General features: G+C 38.8%; 1 protein-coding gene and 1 pseudogene across 6 annotated transcripts in view; both read left to right on the forward strand.

Annotated features, from left to right (window-relative positions):
* The window catches only part of Usp54 (ubiquitin specific peptidase 54), a 126,870-nt gene that overhangs the window by 88,746 nt on the left and 18,977 nt on the right, over positions 1 to 19,147 (forward strand). For 3 of the 6 annotated variants that reach the window (XM_087184699.1, XM_087184700.1, XM_087184703.1), the window contains exons 1-11: positions 16 to 116; positions 557 to 662; positions 766 to 912; positions 2,502 to 2,651; positions 4,515 to 4,683; positions 6,127 to 6,297; positions 9,467 to 9,598; positions 9,772 to 10,152; positions 10,378 to 10,609; positions 15,470 to 15,603; positions 18,312 to 18,479. In XM_087184699.1, the coding sequence (XP_087040825.1) occupies positions 85 to 116; positions 557 to 662; positions 766 to 912; positions 2,502 to 2,651; positions 4,515 to 4,683; positions 6,127 to 6,297; positions 9,467 to 9,598; positions 9,772 to 10,152; positions 10,378 to 10,609; positions 15,470 to 15,603; positions 18,312 to 18,479 (1,822 nt within the window). In that variant the 5' untranslated portion in view covers positions 16 to 84. Of the gene's footprint in view, positions 1 to 15; positions 117 to 556; positions 663 to 765; positions 913 to 2,501; positions 2,652 to 4,514; positions 4,684 to 6,126; positions 6,298 to 9,466; positions 9,599 to 9,771; positions 10,153 to 10,377; positions 10,610 to 15,469; positions 15,604 to 18,311; positions 18,480 to 19,147 lie in introns of those variants that run through there. The other 3 variants (XM_087184702.1, XM_087184701.1, XM_087184704.1) reach the window with 2 other exon arrangements.
* LOC147825568 (U6 spliceosomal RNA) lies at positions 13,644 to 13,742 on the forward strand (annotated as a pseudogene).

Consider the following 19,147-nt stretch of genomic DNA (forward strand, 5'->3'; position numbering starts at 1 on the left):
GGCTGCTTAGTTTGCTTTTTCTCCCTGGCCCAGTGTGTGTGTACTAGCTGTGGCGCTACTTCTGATCCACTGCCTTTCATCCAGATGGTACATTACATCTCCACCACTTCCCTTTGGTGAGTCTTATGGAGTTCTCTGTTGTACCCTTAGGCACTCCTCCAGTTGATTGGGTGTGAACTGAAGTCCACCAAATAGTTTATACCTCTGTTACTGGGTCTGTGCTATCTCATAGGAACTCAGAACACTATCACCTAAAAATAACCTTTGTTCTCCTTCTTTCCTCTCCTATCCCTCCCCTTTTCTTAGGCTGAGTTCTGGCCAGCAAAGTGGGAGGAGAAGTGGGGATTCTATGAGCTTTGGATTTTGGGACAGTTAGAGGCACTCACTGTGTTTGTGGGACACTGAGGCTGGCCAGGACAAGGGGCTGTAGTATAGTGGGCAGAAGAAGAAAACGCAAACATATGAGTTAGGAATTTGCATGAATGATTTTTGTGATTTAGCTGTAACCCAATACAATTCTCACCATCACCCCCCACCTTTTTTCCCCATCTTGAAGCAATCAGGCTATTTGTATGCTGGAAAGGCGAGAAAAACCTTCGCCAAGCATGTTTGGTGAGCTGCTGCAGAATGCCAGCACCATGGGGGATCTGCGGAACTGTCCTGTAAGTTAACTTGGGTGGGGTTCAGAGTGAGAACAACATGGGCTCGATGGAACTGAGGTAGAGCCTCAGTGAGGTGTTGACTGTTGTTACATATATATTTCAGAGCAACTGTGGAGAGAGGATCCGGATTCGCCGTGTGCTGATGAATGCTCCACAGATTATCACAATCGGCCTGGTATGGGACTCTGACCATTCAGACTTGGCAGAAGATGTCATCCACAGTCTTGGGACCTGCCTTAAGCTGGGTGATGTGCGTGTTATTTACCTTTATTTCTGACTTAGACTTCTTCTGTCTTAGTATTATTCAAACACTGAACAAAAATGTATGTCCTAGATAACAAATATTGTGGAGTTTCAGACAGATATGTTTGTGTGTACAGATTCATGTGTGTGCATGTACACACTTATCTCTTTTGTGAAGGTAGCAAGGGCTGATTAGAAAAAATGGGGTGATTTGGGCCTTAAAGGTCAGGATGGACAGAGTTTACTGGTAAAAGAAAAAAATCAATGAATTAATTTATAGTGTTATTGTATGATCTACTAATGTTAGTTTATACCGGGATGGTGTCAGAAAGTATATTCAACCATGGGCAGTGTGGTCAAAGGAATAGTCCTTACTGGAGGGCTGTGTGAGAGCCGAAGGAGATAAGGATTGGTGGCCTGAGCCCAGGAATATGAAATTCACAGTTAGAAACTGGTATCTATTGAGGAGGTAATGAAGCAGGTGGGGAGAGAATTAGTGGCTTAGGAGATTTCTGTGTATTTAGAGAAATAGGTAGGGAAATAGATGTCAGACTGGGTCTCTACCTTATTAGCTCCATATCCTAGGGTGGGTACAGCCAGATTTTCCTTTGGTTCAAGAAGAACCAGGAAGTTTGGTTTTCTTTATATTAGTTTCTCTCTGAGTAGTCCTGTGACAAAGAAAACCTTTATTGTTGTTGTTTTAAAGCCATTAAGCCATTATTGAGAATAAGTGAACTATCTGGGATCTTATTTTAGGTGTCCTTCCCAATGACTCCTACCTGAGTAGGCTCTGCCCAATAAATTTCTTTTATTCTAATTTCTATAGTCTATCTAGTCTGTTCTATTCTAGTTTAAATTTTATGATTATTTTCTCATCCATGTAAGTTCCTCAAAGCCAGAATCTTTTGCTTCAAATGTTCCTGTGTGTCTCTTAGCACCCAGAACATTGCTGGTTACCTAGGAATCGAAATGCTGGTAACCAGCATGGCTGTATTTTCCCCTCTTGAAGGCTTTCTTACCCACTACTTAGGTTCTCAGTAGGAAATTTATATTTGTGTGGCCAGCTGATAAGCAACCTTTGGAACTTGAGAGTTTTTTGGTGGCTTTTTTTAACTTTCCTAGCTCCTCTCATGAGACCCCTCAGTAGGAAAATAATAAAAAGTATGTGGAAACGTCACCCTGTATCAGTTTACTGGCCACTATCTTCTTGCTTTTTTGTACATTTTCACTTCATAGGTTCATTTCTGATGATTAATCTGGACTAGCCAAAAAAAAAAAAAAAAAGAAAAGACTGGGCCAGGAATTTAGCGCAGTGGTTCCAGCGCCTGCCTCTCAAGCGCAAGGTCCCGAGTTTGATCCTTGGTACCAAAAAAAAAAAAAAAAAAAAAAAGAAAAGACTGAAGGGAGGAAAAGCAAGTCAGTACCTTAATTAAGAAATGTTGGCCCTGGGATTTAGCTCAATGGCACTGCGCCTGCCTTGTAAGCGCAAGGTCCTCAGTTTGATCCTCGGTACCAAAAAAATATTGATGAGTCTGCTAAGAGATATGAGATGATCGAATATGTGATGGTTTTTTCCTTTCTTTTTTTCCCCTACAGCTGTTTTTCAGAGTGACAGATGACCGGGCCAAACAGTCTGAACTGTATTTAGTAGGAATGATCTGTTACTATGGCAAACATTATTCTACATTCTTTTTTCAAACAAAGATCCGCAAATGGATGTATTTTGATGATGCTCATGTTAAGGAGGTAGGGACATTCAAGCCCTTCTTAAAGTGTTTGATGCCTGTAACATAATTATTTGTCTTTTGCATTTCATTTCTATAATTTTGAATGATGACCCTCACTACTGTAGGGAGTAGGATCAGTATATCTTTTATTGTTTTCTCTTTGAATCCTTTCACCATGTGTTTAGCATAACTCTGTATTTATAGTTGACAAAGTACCCCTTTACCCCCAGTACTGGGATTGAACCCAGGGCTTTTCCACTGAGCTATATTACAGCCCTTTTTTAAAAATTTTGAGACAGGGTCCCACCTGATTATGCCCAGGCTGGGTTCAGACTTATGATTCTCCTGTCTCCTGGAGTGCTATAATTACAGGCATGTGCCACCACATCAACTTTAAAAAGTTTTTTTTTTGGTACCAGAGATTGAACTCAGGACCTTGCACTTGCAAGGCAGGCGGCAGAACCACTGAGCTAAATCCCTGGCCCTAAATAAGTATTTTCAAAAAATGTGTTAATTTTTTGATTTGAGTAAGAACAGTCTAATGTCCCTCAATTAGGTTATAAAGTTAACAGAGTTTAGAATTCCAAATCTTGAAATTATCAATACCTTGACTCAGGGCTGCTATAAATTGTTCTTCAATTTTCATCTTCCTAAAGTGTCCTATCACAGATTAATATATTTTGGGGGGATAGCATAGAAAAATAAGGCCATAATGATACTTGAAGCAGGAAACCTGGTACTGTCTAAACCACAGATTCTATGGCTGAAGTGGTTTAGGTCATTCGTATGAATGTAGGAAGCCTCTTGTGTTAAAATTAGCAGCCAGGAGGACTGCTGACTGTAACAATTCATGGCCTTGAAGCAGTGTCTGTGACAAATAGTAAAGTCTTTGTCAAATTCCCTTATTCTTCTTTTCTTTGTTTTTTCTTTTTTGCTGCCATTATAATTTAGAGCAACATATAAATTCTTTGAGCATTAGATTTTTATTTGAAAAGTATTCTTACAGGTATTAAATAAGAGTTGTATGTACAAAGTACATAAATATGTTTTAATTAGAATAATAGTAATACAGTTGTAAATTTACAGAATGTCTGTTATGAACAAAGCACTGTGCTAGTTGTCCAACTGCACAGCTCTTATCTAAGGATATGCCCAGTTCAAGCTTAAGATGGCATGAGTCTGAGATTTGGTTGGATTGTTGTGTCCATGGCAATCTGTTCCTCTTGCCTATGGTGATAGCAGAGCTGTATCCATCACAGGGATAAGGCTGAGAGGTTGAGCAGTCTATGCTAAGCAGTTTGACATTTATGTCCTGCCATATGTGAACTCTGAAACTGAACGTCATTTATTCTAAGGCAATCTGTGAGGTAATTCCTGTCTACTCTTTAGCTTCATAAGAATGATTTTACTATTTAGGAGAAAATTGCAGAAATACAAATTCCAAATGAGGGGTTCTAATCCCTCACATAGTATGTCCATCTTTGAGAGCTTTTAGCATATATTTAAATATAAATTAAAAAGTAAATATATATATTAGGTTATTTTATTTCGATGGTATTAGGATTGAACCTAGGGCTTTTGCACTGAGCTACAAATTCTTTCCTAAATCTGGCTTCCCAGATTTTTATTTGTATTTTAAAGCTGAGTTGATGTTTCACAGAAATAAAAGTAATTTTATTCATTCTTTTTCTTATGGACTTTTAAGGGTTTCTAAAAGGTTTTTAGCAAAAAACAGACATAATAAAAAATTTATTGTGTGTGTCTCAGATCTTTTGTTGTCTCTTTACCCAATTCTTCTCTTTAGATAAGCAGAATGGGAAAATGTGTTTGAATTGTGAATATGAAGTATAGTTATCACGTTCTTCTGGTTGTTTTGGTTCAGATTGGCCCCAAATGGAAGGATGTGGTGACCAAATGCATCAAGGGGCATTACCAGCCCTTGCTGCTGCTTTATGCAGATCCCCAAGGTACCCCAGTGTCTACCCAGGACCTGCCTCCCCAAGCTCAGTTCCAGCCATACAGCAGGACATGCTATGATAGTGAAGATTCAGGTAAGCTGCCTAGGTCTCTACTTCTTCCCTCCCCCTCACTCTATGTGATCAGGCAGTTGGCACTCATACTTATGTGCTTAGCATATAGCCTAGTTTGGAGAGAGGATCCATTAGATGTAAGAAAGAAGTGCCAACTCATGCCAAAGCCTAACTTATGTGAGACTTTGTTTCCTTCAGCTTTCAAGAGTGTGTTGCTAATCATTTGGCCTGAGCTCAAAGTGAGAAGATTATTATGTTTATTTATATTGAGGTAAGCAAGTTTGTGAGGGAGATGTCATTAGTTAGCCTTCTTTTTTTTGGTACCTGGGATCCAACTTGGGACCTTGCGCTTTCGAGGCAGGTGCCAGAACCACTGAGCTAAATCCCCAGCCCCTAGTTAGCCTTCTAATATTGGATAAGATGATTGATTCTTATTAGTAATTTAATAGTGATTTAAGTTAATTGTTAAAACAAGAAAGTTGGAGTCACTACAAAGCTCATCATTTTTAGGGGGATGAGAAGGTTTCGTTTTAAAATTCCAAATGCAGTAGTAATACTCCTCAGTTTATGACTCAGTTGTTTACTTCTGTTTGAAACTTAAATATTGTTTTCCTATAGAAATAAGTTTTAGCTTGATGGCTAAAGTCTCAGGCTAGCCCACAGAGGCTCATATTTGGTCTGCAAATTCTAGTAATTTTGGCTTGACTTCTGAAAAGGAGGAAGAAAAAAAATGTTCTTTTATTTTTCTGGATCTGCGACTGGCCCTTAGTATATTTTTGAAAGATATAACTCTTGGCTTTGAAATCTTTCTCCCTCTCCTTTTCCTCTCCTTCCTGCTTAGAACCTGGTGCTTTCTTCTTACTTCTGTACCCCACTTAGATCTGCTCTACTTCTTTTGGCCAAACACCCATGTGTCCGGTTGTGCTTATCTCAGCTAGGCATTCAGAAGAAAGCATTCTGAGTGAGCTAATTCACACTAAAGAATAAAAAACAGCTCTATAATTTTTCAGAGATTAAAAAATGCATATAATACCAATTAAATTCTTTTTACCAGTTACATTTTTTATAGTGGCATTCATGCCAGGATAGGAGAAAGATAGGATAGGTGAACACGTGGTTATGTACAACAAGTTGCCCGGGGACTTTCTATTGAAATAGAACTTATTTCTCAAACTTTTTCGTTTCTTCCACTTTCCCCTCATAGGTTTTCTAAACTCCCCACAGTTTTTCACAGTGGCAGGCAGAGTGAGGGCTTCATCAAGGTAGGGACAGGGAGGAATTGTGTGTGTCTGGATTACCTAGAAGTTGGGTGTTGGAAAGAATGTCTCTGTGGATATCCTTCTCACCCTTCCTTCTAGGAAGTTTTTGCCTTGGAGCTATGTTGCATCTATCTTTTTTCCTACTGTCTGTCACTGTTCTTCTCTCTTTCCTCACTTTTGCATGTATGTCTCCTCCTTCCCTTAGGGAGGGAGCCCTCAATTTCAAGTGACACTCAAACAGATTCCTCAACGGAGAGCTATCCTTACAAACATTCCCACCATGAGTCTGTGGTCAGTCACTTCTCTTCTGATTCTCAGGGAACAGTCATCTATAATGTGGAGAATGATTCCATGTCCCAGAGCAGTCGGGACACAGGTAGGGACTTAAACAGAGGACCCTGCTTGCCTGATTCAATCCCTGCATGGAAGGTCTCCTAAGAAAAGAAATGGGGGGCCAGGGATTTAGCTCAGTGGTGCTGAGCCTGCCTTATAAGTGCAAGGTCCTGAGTTTGATCCCTGGTACCCCCCCCAAAAAGGAAAAGAAACTGGGGCAAGTCAGAAATGTTTTAGTATATGTGCTGCTGAAGCAAGCACTAGTCAGAAATGTTTTGCATGCAAGATGGAAAGGCACAGAACTTGGGTAATTGAGTGGGCTACAAAGAAACAACAGTTCTAAATGAGCAATGATGCTCTCTCTCTTGTGCATACTCTTGTCAGCTGTAGTACATCAACAAGCATCATTATAATATAATTATTGATGTAATTATTCTGAATTCTTCCTTTTTCCTGTTTCGATCCCTATCCTTCCCACAGTGCTCCATTAAGCCCTGTGGTCTTATACCATGTCATGTCCTCATGTCAGGTTTTGTCTTGAGTGACGGGCTTTGTGAGAAAGTTTATTTATGGTTGGGGACACTTGCTTATTAGCTTGTTAAGCTAGTGAAGGACAGATATGCAAAAGAAGGAGAGATAGTTGGCTTATTATTGTACATTCCATACAGAGAGCATTGTTGAATTGTTTTGTTAATCTGTAGGAGAACGTGCTTGCGTTCGTGGAAGAAGTCAATACAGGGCATGCAGTACAGGGAAGAGTGAATGAAAAGTTCATTGTGGGGGATAGAACACCTAAAGCATGGAACAGTGCGCATGCTCTTAAAAACTTTGGGAATTAGTGAACTCATAAGGCTTCAGATCAGAGGTTTATAGTCTGTAGGTGGCCTGTATTTAAATCAAGAATTTCAAACATTTGTAAGTATGCAAAATGGTGTACTGCCCTTTGATGTACCTGTCACCTAGTTTTAGTAATTATAACTTATGACCAATCTAGTTTTGTCTGTACCTCTACCCACTCGCCCCTTATATTACTTTGGAGCAAACCTCAGATATTATAGCACTTCTTGCATAAATATTTCAGTATGTGTTTTTAAAGCATAAGAAATCACTTCTTAAATCTACCATTGGCGCACTTAAATATAAGAGTGTTGTAGTTCAGTGGTACAGTGCTTGCCCAGCATGGGTGAGGCCCTGGATTCGATCCTAAGCACCACCACCAAAAAAACAAAAAAGTAATGATGATTTCTAAATCACTAAATGTTCAAAAAATGTTCAGTATCATCTTACAAATCCCATATATTTTAATGCTTTGTATGTTGCACTCAGAATCCAAATGAAGTCTACACATTGTGGTGGGTTAATTAGTTTTGTAGATTACTTTTTCTTTTTTGGTACCAGGGATCAAACTTGTGACCTTGTGCCTGCAAGGCAGGTGGCGGAACCACTGAGCTAAATCCCCGGCCCTTGTAGATTACGTGTTTGTTTTTTTTTTGGTACCGGGGATTGAACTGGGGTCCTTGGGCTTGCGCAGCAGGTGGCGAAACCACTGAGCTAAATCCCCAGCCCCCCTTGTAGATTACTTTTAAGGTATAGGTTTTTCCTCTGTTTTTTTCCTTTGTAATTTGTTGTTGCAGACCTAAGTAGTTGTCCTGTGCATTTCCCACATTCTGAATTTTGCTGATGGCATATTGATATAATTTGTTTATCTGATCTAAGCCATTACATAGGATAGATCCTGTTTTTTGTCTTTTTTGGTACCAGGGATGGAACTCGGAACTTTGCACTTGCAAGGCGGGTGGCGGAACCACTGAGCTAAATCCCCGCCTTTATTGATATAATTTAATATCTTCCTCTGTTCTTTATGTCTTATAAATTGGTTTCTAGTTGAAAGTAGAAATTTAGTCAGATTCATGTTGGATTTCTTTTTATAACTACTGTACAGATGGTATTAGTTGTGAGTTTTTTTGTTTGTTTTTTTTTGGTACCGGGGATCAAACTCAGGACATTGCGCTTGCAAGGCGGGTGCGGTGCCGCTGAGCTAAATCCCCAGCCCTTAGCTGTGTTTTTAAGACCACATTTCTGCAGCTGTAAACTAGGGAGGAGCCAAACCAACAATAAGCTAAGTCCATTTTCTAGGAGAGTCAGGTTTATATAAGGGGTTGGTGTGTGGGGGCGTTATGCCTGTTGGTTTAACATTGGTAAGATTTAGTTGCTCTAAGTGATTTTCTTCTTTCTTAACTCTTTCTTGTGTCTAGAGATAGCACAGTGATGTATAAGAACAATAAAGATTATATGGAACTGTTGGTTGAAAATATGTATCTGTGTCATTGATACCTGAATATATACAAAGATTTTTATCTACTAGCACATTTCTGTTGGCTTTGAATGCATTTGAAAACCTAGGGGGTTTTCTTTAAGCTATCTTCAAACTTAACTCACCTTCTAACTCCCACCATCTTAGTTGATTTTATGCTTTAGAACCCAATATTTGTTGTTTAGTCTAATTGTCCTATATTTGTACACCGTGGGCATGAAGCATGGCAAGTTACATAAATAGCCCAGCTCCGCTGGGTTTCCCAGTGATTATTATTGTGAAACTATGAAGGATAATCTCTAGGTGAAGTCAGGTTTTATGAAGTATGGGTTGGAGGTGAGAATGAGAATCATAAAAGTTGAAATATCCCTTTAAATGCTACACATTCAAGAAAAATTTAGAAGTTGGTCTTAAAGCCAAATATATTCAGAGCTCTTTTGGGCAAAGGCTGGGATACCCATGATTATACCAAACATACTAAAAATCAGACTTTACTTGGTACGTGTTGCTAAATAAATAAAAGGAAAACCCTGTCTTCAATTTATGAGAGTGAAAATATATAATATTTAAAATGTTTGCCTTTTAAAAAATTCCCAGGGGCTGGGGAATCTAGTTCAGTGATAAATCACCTGCTTAGCATGAGTGAGTCCCTGAGTTTGGTCCTTAGAACCACAGAAACCAAAAAAAAAACCCAAGTAATGTGTCCTTGGTTCTGAGAGAGTCCTACATTTAAATGAGATAAGCTTGTCCCCTATAACTTCTTCTGATCCATGAGTATACTGTTTACGATGCTCACTAATCCTAAAGAGAGACTAGATTCTCATGAATGGCCTGATCATCACCTTCAATGGCCTGATCAGGTCAAATATCAGCTTCCCCCATTTCTTTCTTCTTTCAGGACACCTGACTGATAGTGAATGTAATCAGAAACACACATCCAAGAAAGGGTCCCTGATAGAGCGCAAGAGGAGTTCTGGACGTGTTAAGAGGAAAGGTGATGAGCCACAGGCCTCTGGCTACCACAGTGAAGGCAAGCCATTCTGCATTCTTCTTTCTTCATTTCCTCTGTCAAACTTGTCACACTCCAGACTGTTAGCTTATGCTTTTTGCTCAAAGGGCTTTTCCTTGCATTCTAGACTTTGGGGTCTGGGTATATGTGATCACTTTAAACATTTGTATTTGTTTCATTCTTTGTGTTTTTAGGAGAAACACTGAAAGAGAAGCAGGCTCCTAGGAATGCATCCAAACCATCCAGCAGCACCAACAGACTAAAGGATTTTAAAGAGACAGTCAGCAATATGATACATAACAGACCATCCCTGGCTTCTCAGACCAATGTAGCATCTCCCCGTGTGGGGAAGGGAGGAGACCAGCCTGACAAAAAACCTCCTAAGAGCCTGCCTTTAAACTCTCGTGACTGGGAAATAGAGAGTACCAGCAGTGAGTCAAAATCTAGTTCTTCGAGCAAGTATCGTCCAACATGGAGACCAAAACGAGAGTCTCTAAATATTGACAGTATTTTTAGTAAGGACAGAAGGAAGCATTGTGGCTATACCCAGCTAAGCCCCTTTTCTGAGGATTCAGGTGAGGAGATAATTAGGGGAAAATTGGCCTTTCCAATAAAGTTGGTTTACGTATTTGAAAAACCTGGGGTTTTGGTAGACCTGGCAAAGAGCATCTTTACTCTGATTTCTGGCTTTTTGAGGATATGAGTTCAATGAGTGGCTGGAGGAAGGGGTTAGTTACAACTTGGTTTAGGCAAATACTAAATCTACCTCCTTTTCAATATTTGTCTTTTGATTGGAACAGCTAAAGACTTTACATCAGATGAACTAAGCAAGCCTCCTACTTATGACATTAAAGCTGGTGGACCAAGCCCCCGGTACAAGCCTTGGGGGCCAGCACGCCCAGGCTCCCAACTTTTAGAGCAGCACCCTCGCCTAATCCAGAGAATGGAATCTGGCTATGAGAGCAGTGAGAGGAACAGCAGCAGTCCCGTCAGCCTGGATGTCACCCTCTCTGAGAGCTCAAATACCTGCAGGTATTGTTTGGCCTTTGAATAAAGGCAATGTCAGGAGGTACAGTGTGAGCTCCCTCCTTGGAGCTTTCAACCATGACTGAGACAAATGAAAAGTTGGGCTTTAGTAGAATCCATCTGTGTAATTGGTAGAGCAACCAGCTTTCTGTAGCAGCAGCGCCCTCTGCTGGGAAGAAGAGCAAAGGCACTTAAGAAGAGTACTTTTCTTTTTTCCTGTTAAGTTTATTGGTACATTTCAGGTATAAAATACAGTTACATTCATCATTGGGATCTTGTACCATTACATGAGTATCTCGGTTCTTATTTTTTTCCCCTTCCTTGCCCTCCCTTCACCCCCTCCACCCTTCCCTATTTGCAAAGATTTTGTTTCCATTTTTTCCCTTTTCTCATATTTTTTCTTTTCCCTTTTTTCCTTTCCCCTACCCCTCCCACTTCCCCTGCTCCTTTAGACCTTTTCTTCCTGTTACACAATATCAGTTATACATTTTTTAAATTACAATATCAAGATCTAGGAGACATTACCACAGATTTTACAGAATTTAAAAGGATGTAGAAAGCATATTTCAAAAATCTGTTTTGAAATAAACTTGACAACTTCTAAGAAGTACCTTGGAAGACAAATTAATGAAACTAACTCTGGAGGAAATATAAAATTTGAATAGCACCTATTAAAGAAAGTATATTCCTAGCTTGAAAACCTACCTATATGACAACAGCAGGCTCATATACATTTTAACTGATAAATTATATCAAACAATTAAAGCAGAAAAAAGAAGGAACACTTCTCCCCTCATTTTAGGAAATCAACATTGTGCTAATCCTAAAACTGGATAAAGATAATAGAAGAAAAAAGTATGGACATAGATAGAAATTGGTTTAACAAAACAAACTAATAGAAGTCAGATCTGGCAGTATGTAGAAAGTGGTTTTGTTATAGGGATGGCAGTATTGGTTCAGCATTGGAAGATCCACCCCCAAAAGTCATCATTTTAACAGAGGAAAGGAAAAAGCCTTATGATCCTGTCACTAGTTGGAGAAAAAGTATTGGACTAAATTCTACAGCTGTTCATGGTAAAAGCTATCAGGAGACTAGAAGTAGAACAGAGCCTTCTCAACAGATTAAAGACATGTACTTCATACTTCCAGTGAGAACTCCTTATATGAAAGGAGAAGATACAGTGCTTTCTCCTTAAGGTGGGGAACAAGGGCAGATATGCCTACTGTTCATCTTTCCGTTAAACTTTGAAACATACGCCTAAACCAAAATAGCCTGGCAATAAAATGACATAATTAGGATAGGATTGGCAAGGTAGAAGCAAAATCTTTATATGATGATGAAATGATCATCTACAGAGAAAATACTAAGAAATCTCTAGGAGCCCCTAGAACTTGTATTTGAATTTAGCAGGATTAGAAAACACAAGGTATATATAAAAATTCAGGTCTGTGTATACGTGGTATAAATGAATTGGATATTGAAATTTAAAAGTTATGTAGGAGTACAAAGGACTTAAAAAAGTTAAAAAAAAAACCAACACAGTGTTGGAAGACGTTTAGTACCAAATTTTAAGACTTCTTCTAAAGCTACAGTAATCAAGGCAGTGTTGGTGTAAGGAAAGACATATAGATCATTTGAATAAAACAGAGAATCTAGAAATAGAACCACACATATATGGTCCACTGAGTTTTGAAAGATTATTTAACATTAGCATTTTATAGAATATAAACTCAATTCAAGAGCTGAGGAAGAGATCGTGTTTGCAGCAAATGGCACTAGAACACCTGGTGTCTGTATATAAAAAATTAGCCTCAACTCTTTATTTCCATACATGAAAATAACTTGAAGGGATCTATGAACCTAAATATGAAAGCCTAAAAGTATAAAACTTTAAGAAGAAATTATAAGGGAAAATGTTTATGAATTTAGGGTAGGCAAGGACTGCCTAGTATACAAAAGACATGATGTATAAAAGAAAAAAATTGATAAATGAGATTCCATCAAAATTTAGAACTAAAAATGATGTCATTAAAATGAAAAGTCCTTAAACAGACCATATTTACAATGCATATAACCTATGACCAGAATATATAAAGAATTCTTAGAGCTCATTAATAGACAATCCAATTAAAAAGTAGACATAAGATGATAAATAGCCAGTACAGCACAAGGAAAGGTGTGCAACTTTAGAATCAGAAAAATACTAATCAGTACAATAACAAGATTGAATTATACACTCATTAGGGAGATGAAGTTAAAAGTTTTAAAAGCCTTGTGTTGACTTTTTCTTTTTGTTGGATTCTCCCCCTTTGCGTTTAATTTGTCCTGTCCAATGGATTTATTCTGCTGGGTTTCCTGGGGTTGTGATCCTCATTGTCTTTGCCTAGGGTACTGTCTAAAATTTTTTGGAGTGCCGGTTTGGTATTCATGAAGTTCCTGAGGTGCTCTTTATCATCAAAGTATCTTATTTCTCCATCAATTTTGAAAGATAGTTTTGCAGGGTACATCAGTCTGGGTTGGAGGCTGTTTTCCTTTAGGGCTTGAAATACATCACTCCAAGCTCTTCTTGCCTTGAGGGTTTACATTGAGAAGTCTGCTGTGATTCTGATGGGCTTTCCTTTGTATGTGATTTGTTTCTTTTCTCTCACTGCTTGTAGAATTTTATTCTTCTGTTGGAGTTCTGGAATCCTAACTATTATATGCCTATGTGTAGATTTTTTTTGATCAAGGCTATTTGGAGTCCTATATGCCTCACTTATCTGTATGTCAAGTTCTTTTCCCCTCCTTGGGAAGTTTTCTGCGATCACTTCTGTGAACAGTTTTTTTATGTCATCTGCACTCTCTCCTCTTTCTTCATTGACTCCAACCAGTCTTATGTTATTCTTCTTTCCATTGTCTAGCAGCTGCTGGATTGATTTCTCATGTTCCTTTACAATTTTAAAGCAATTTTTCTTTTCCTGGTCACTAATTGCAATCTTTTCTTCTATATCTGAAATTCTTTCCTCACATTGGTTCAAAGAAGAGTACTTTTCAATGATTATTCTCACTTCAGCAGCATATGTATTAAAATTTGAAAAATAGATTAACATCCCCCTTGTGCAAAGATTACATTAAATTTGTGAAATGTTCTGTATTTTTCAGATATGTAGGGTGAACAGATCTTGATCTAATTCATGAAGAATAGAGATATTAAAGTTATATATGGAAATAATATTAATTTTTTTTGAGACAGGGTTTTGCTATGTAGTTCAGGCTGGCCTTGAACTCACTATGTAGCCCAGGATGGCCTTGAACTCATGGCAGTCCTCCTGCCTCGGCCTCCCAAGTGCTGGGATTATAGGTCTACGTCATCATGTTCTGCTTTACTTGAGATTTTAACTGGTCTTGCCACAAAAATAAAAAAGGGCCGGGGATTTAGCTCAGTGGTTCTACTGCCTGCCTCGAAAACGGAAGGACCTGAGTTTTATCCCCGGTACCAAAAAAAAAGTAACTGAGTTGATGGGTATTTTAGTTTTGCTTGAGTTATTACTCTCTAAGTGTATCCCACGATATGTTGTATATGTTAAATATACCTAATTTTTTTTTTTTGTACCAGGGATCGAACTCGGGTCCTTCTGCTTGTGAGGCAGGTGGTGGAACATACATAATTTTTTAAATGTTTCATAAATAATTTTCAATGAAAGAAAGAATTAGTGAATCAGACTGTTATAATCCTAAAATCAGGGCTGGGGATTTAGCTCAGCAGCACTGTGCCTGCCTTGCAAGCACAAAGTCCTGAGTTCGATCCCCGGTAACCCCCCCTCCAAATACATGCACCTAAAATCAGAAAAGAAACACAGCTGTTATTTATTCTTGTTTTGTTTTTGTTTTTAAATTGAGCCCAGGGCCTTTGTGCTGTTTTTTTTTTAAGGTTACTGAGGATTCCTTTTTGTTTTCAACTTTTTTTTTTTTGGTACCTGGGATCGAACTCGGGTCCTCAGCTTGCGAGGCAGGCGCCAGAACCACTGAGCTAAATCCCCGGCCCGGTTACTGAGGATTCTCTGAAGCAAATGATATTCATAATCCTGTAAGATAATGATGACAGTTTAATAGAACTCATTGTTCCCTGCTTGTAAAGCTGTTTTGTAAATTTCAGATCTCCAATCGTTATTTTTAATGAGTTGTCCCAGAGGCAATTTTCCTAATAGTTTATAGTTGCTTTGGAAGCAGTGATTGTATCTTTTTCAAGGGTGATACCACATCTTCATTCTTTTTTATTCTTCTTCTCTGGCTGCCTGGCCCTTTTCAGTTTTACTTATGAGAAGAGGGCATAAAATTTTAGTAAGATGGGCTAGGGATATAAATCAGTTGTAGAGTGCTTGCTTAGCATGTGCAAGGCCATTGGTTCTGAGAGAGAGAGAGAGAGAGAGAGAGAGAGAGAGAGAGAGACTTTAAAGAAAGGAAGACAGTACATATGAGAGCAATATGTTTATTCATTTAATAGATTTTGTGTCTACTGTGTGTCAGATACTAATGTCCAATGCACAAGATGTGAGCAAGGTAAGAAAAGATGGAGAAATGAGTGGATAAGTGGATATTTCAATTTTTCAGAAGTAGTTTAGCAGCCTTTTTTTTTTCTGAAATGTTGAGTCTTATGATGCTGCCTATACCAGCCTCAAACTCTTGACCTTAAGAGAGCCTCCTGCCTCAGCCTTAAGAGAGCCTCCTACCAAGTAGCTGGGACTACAGTCACATTACCACCACACCTGCCTCCTAGAAACTAATTATATCTTAGTTTGATGTTTTGTTGAGGGAATTTAGTCTCAGGAATGTTGTTAGTAGCCACCCTTCTGATACTTTTACTAGACTATGGCTTCTCTTTGAAGGGATCCAAGTGCAAAGAGATCAGGGGGATTTGTCCCTTCTTGGCATCATATCCCAAAGTCTCACAGCAGTAGCATCCTAGAAGTGGACTCCACAGCATCAATGAGTAGCTGGACAAAGACTCAACCCCTCTTGGGTAAGTACAAGGACACTGGGTTGGGGAGACTAGATTTGACCACCGATTCAGTTTTGGAGAACACCCTTACCTGAGCACATGTGAAATTAGAGAAGAGTTGTAGTTTGGGTATTCTATTAGAATGTAAACATAGAGGCATTTCAGCTGTTCCATTTTTGCATTTATCTATGTTTTGTTCTCCATCACAGCTTGCCTGAATGTTTCTACCTTAGAGCCCTTGCAAGAACAATAAGGGACAGAAATGTGAACAGTCATAGTAACAGCTCCATTCCTCAGAAAAATAATTCCTAGGGTAGTAGTGGCAAACCTATGGCCCACATGGCATAGTGGGCTGTTTGTATCATTGAAAGCTCTAAAACGTTTGCCATCACTGCCCTAGTGTTTTCCATGGTATAGGAGCAGCCTCTTAAGAAAAGGGTTTTTCAGGGGCCAGAGATTTAGCTCAGTGGCACTGCGCTTGCCTCACAAACACAAGGTCCTGAGTTTGATCACCGGTACCAAAAAAAAAGAAATGGATTTTTCATTGATTAGTGCTGTGAGTTGAGATATGAAAAGGAGGGGACATGTAGGCTATGGGGAATATTGGGAAATAAGCAATTTAAATGTATTTTCACCCCTGCCCCTGTCTCCTAGCCTGATTACCAATGCTATTGATAATTGCTGAAAGTTCTTAGAGGTGATTGGAATGAAGGTGCACAGCAACAGTAATAAAAAGTGTGAACCCTTTTAGGTATATGTGCTATAGTTGAGAACGTCTGGTGGAGCAGAGGCAGAAATGTATGTATCCTAAGTTACAATAAGCTAAATACTGATGGGAGAAATTCATACTTCCGAATGAAATTATACATTTGGTTTCTTTCCTGCATTTTAGTTTATTTCATGTTTAGCAACATTGCTCTAAGACACTTGTGATCATGCATTAGCTTATTGCTCCTTCTCTTGAAGTGCTACCTTTCTAGCATACTAAAGACTGAATCTGGGCTGGAGATTTAGCTCAGTGGTTTTGCCGCCTGCTGTGCAAGTGCAAAAAAAACAAACAAAAAATACTGAGTCTTATACTTTCCCTAACAGTCCTCAATTGTGGACAAGCTGGATAGAATACACCAATAGGATTCCTCAACTGGTAAAAGGTACTTAGAAAAGAGTTATGACACAATTCTTTTTTTTTTTTTTTGTACTGGGGGTCAAACTTAGGACCTTGTGCTTCCCAGGGAGGCGTGGTGCCACTGAGCTAAATCCCCAGCCTGTGACAGAATTCTTTTTTTTTTTTTGGTACCAGGGATCGAACTGGGGTCCTTGCGCCTGCGCAGCAGGTGGAGAAACCACTGAGCTAAATCCCTAGCCCCTGTGACACAATTCTTAATACATCACCTCACCATCTTCTTTGTGTAAGAAGTCTTATATGTCCCACAATTTGATCTAATCATTTTATTAAGGCACAGAAGAAAAGTTTATCTGATGACTGATGGATCTTTAAAAAAAAAACTACAAGAGTAAATCATGTCCAACAGTTCAATAACTTACTTTTTGCTTCCTGAAATTGAAGGAACAAGTTTCCATTATGGTATATGTCCTTCTCTTTTTCTATCCTTTTACAAATACATAGATAAGTTTATGTACATATATATGGGCTACTTTAAAAAAAAATAAAATGAAGTCATACTATAGTATTATTCTGTCTCTGAAATTTTTCACCTATGGACATCGCTCTAAATCTATTTATATACATCTATGAACACTTATAAGGTTAAATTTTTCCCATTGTGGACATTTTATAAACTCATTAATGAGATGGTGGAAATTAAAGGTGAGGAAATGACTTGCTTGAAGCTTCCCAGTGAGTCAGTGGCAGCTCTTGGTGGAGAGTGCTCTCTACTAATTAAAGCATGGATTATCCTCAACATGGTGGTGCACTCCTGTGATCCCAGCATTCTGGGAGGCTGAGGCAGGGAAATCACAAGTTTGAGCCCAGCCTGGGCAACTTAGTGACTTAGCAAGATCCTGCCTCAGAATTTTTTGGTTTTGGTATTGGGAATCGAACTTAGGACCTTGAGCTCACAAGGCAGGCAGGCATGCACCGGAACCACTGAGCTAAATCCCCTGCCCTACCTCAGAATTTTTTTAAAAAGGAAGGGAAGGATGAAGGGACAGAGGGTGGGCCAATGGGCTGGGAAAGTAGCTTACTGTGAAGGCTCTGAGTTCATCCCTAGTACTGCAAAAACCAAACCAAAATGAACAGAAAAACACTACACAGCATGGATTATTAACTTAATATACTTGACTGAAGTCAGCTCCACCCTATGCCATGTATGTCATTTTTTTTGTGATTCATTTTTTCATTCTTAAAATGGCAGTAATATCTGCCTTGTCAGGTGTGAGAATTAAATGATTGTTTTACTTAGTTCATATGTGATTTATATGTAAAAGTACTAAACACTGTTCTTAACACATTGAAAATGTTTAACAAATGGTAGGTGTCATGTCATTACTGTTGTTATGAAATATTCAAAAAGTATTTGTTACTGTTATTATTATTATTACTGGCCCAGGTCCCACCCTGATTCTGATATGGAAAGGACTATCCAAAATATGAATTTCAAATTGAAGGCAAGAATTTCCAGGGAAAAGTGGCATAGTAACCATAAATTCAGCAGGTGCTTCATCTTGGTTATGGAAATGTGATTTATCTTCTCCTTTGCTTTATCCAGGTGGGGAGATAACGTCTAAAAGTGAACTGGATGAATTGCAGGAAGAGGTGACCAGGAGGGCCCAGGAACAGGAACTTCGAAGAAAACGGGAGAAGGAATTAGAAGCTGCTAAAGGGTTTAACCCTCATCCCAGCCGCTTCATGGACTTAGATGAACTGCAGAATCAGGGTAATTGTTGTGAGAATTAGTTGTGGGTGATAGGGGATGGAGAGAAAAGGTAGGAAGAAGGAACAAAGCTTGTAAATTCACTCTCTTCTCTTTAGCAAAATTATATTTTTTTCTTAATTTAACAATTCTGAAGATATCTACTTAAAGTAGGAGTTAATGAGCCTGTTGATTGGAGATAGGCACTGATTTTGGCCATGTCTATTAAGATCCTATAGGTTAGAGACAGTATATGATTCATTAAAAATATTTTTCATGAATATCTAAAGAAACTATAAATAAAACTAATTTCAATTCAGAAACAGTCAAAAAGGGCAAGGAGCCATACTGACAGAGGATTTCTACTTGCTGGGAAGAAATACACCCCAAAATATCTCACCTGGAACTTCAGGGAAGTGGATCTGCTGAATGGGAGCCAAAAACACAATACCTAATTTACCTGTTTTTCCCCCTAAAGTAGTTCTGGTACTCGAACCCAGGGTCTAGTGTTGGGAAAACCCTCTACCACTGAGTTACACTACTAGCCCCTAGTTTTTTTTTTGTTTGTATGTTTTTGTTTTTTGGTACCAGGGATTGAACTCAGGACTTTGCGCTTGTGAGGCAGGCGCCAGAACCACTGAGGTAAATCCCCGGCTCCCCTAGTTTACTTTTGATCCCATGACAGTTTTTTC

This window comes from Heterocephalus glaber, unplaced genomic scaffold (genome assembly GCF_053883595.1).
Source record: "Heterocephalus glaber isolate CG9 unplaced genomic scaffold, H.glaber_assembly_v1.0 deba00001497, whole genome shotgun sequence".
Taxonomy (NCBI): Eukaryota; Metazoa; Chordata; class Mammalia; order Rodentia; family Bathyergidae; genus Heterocephalus; species Heterocephalus glaber.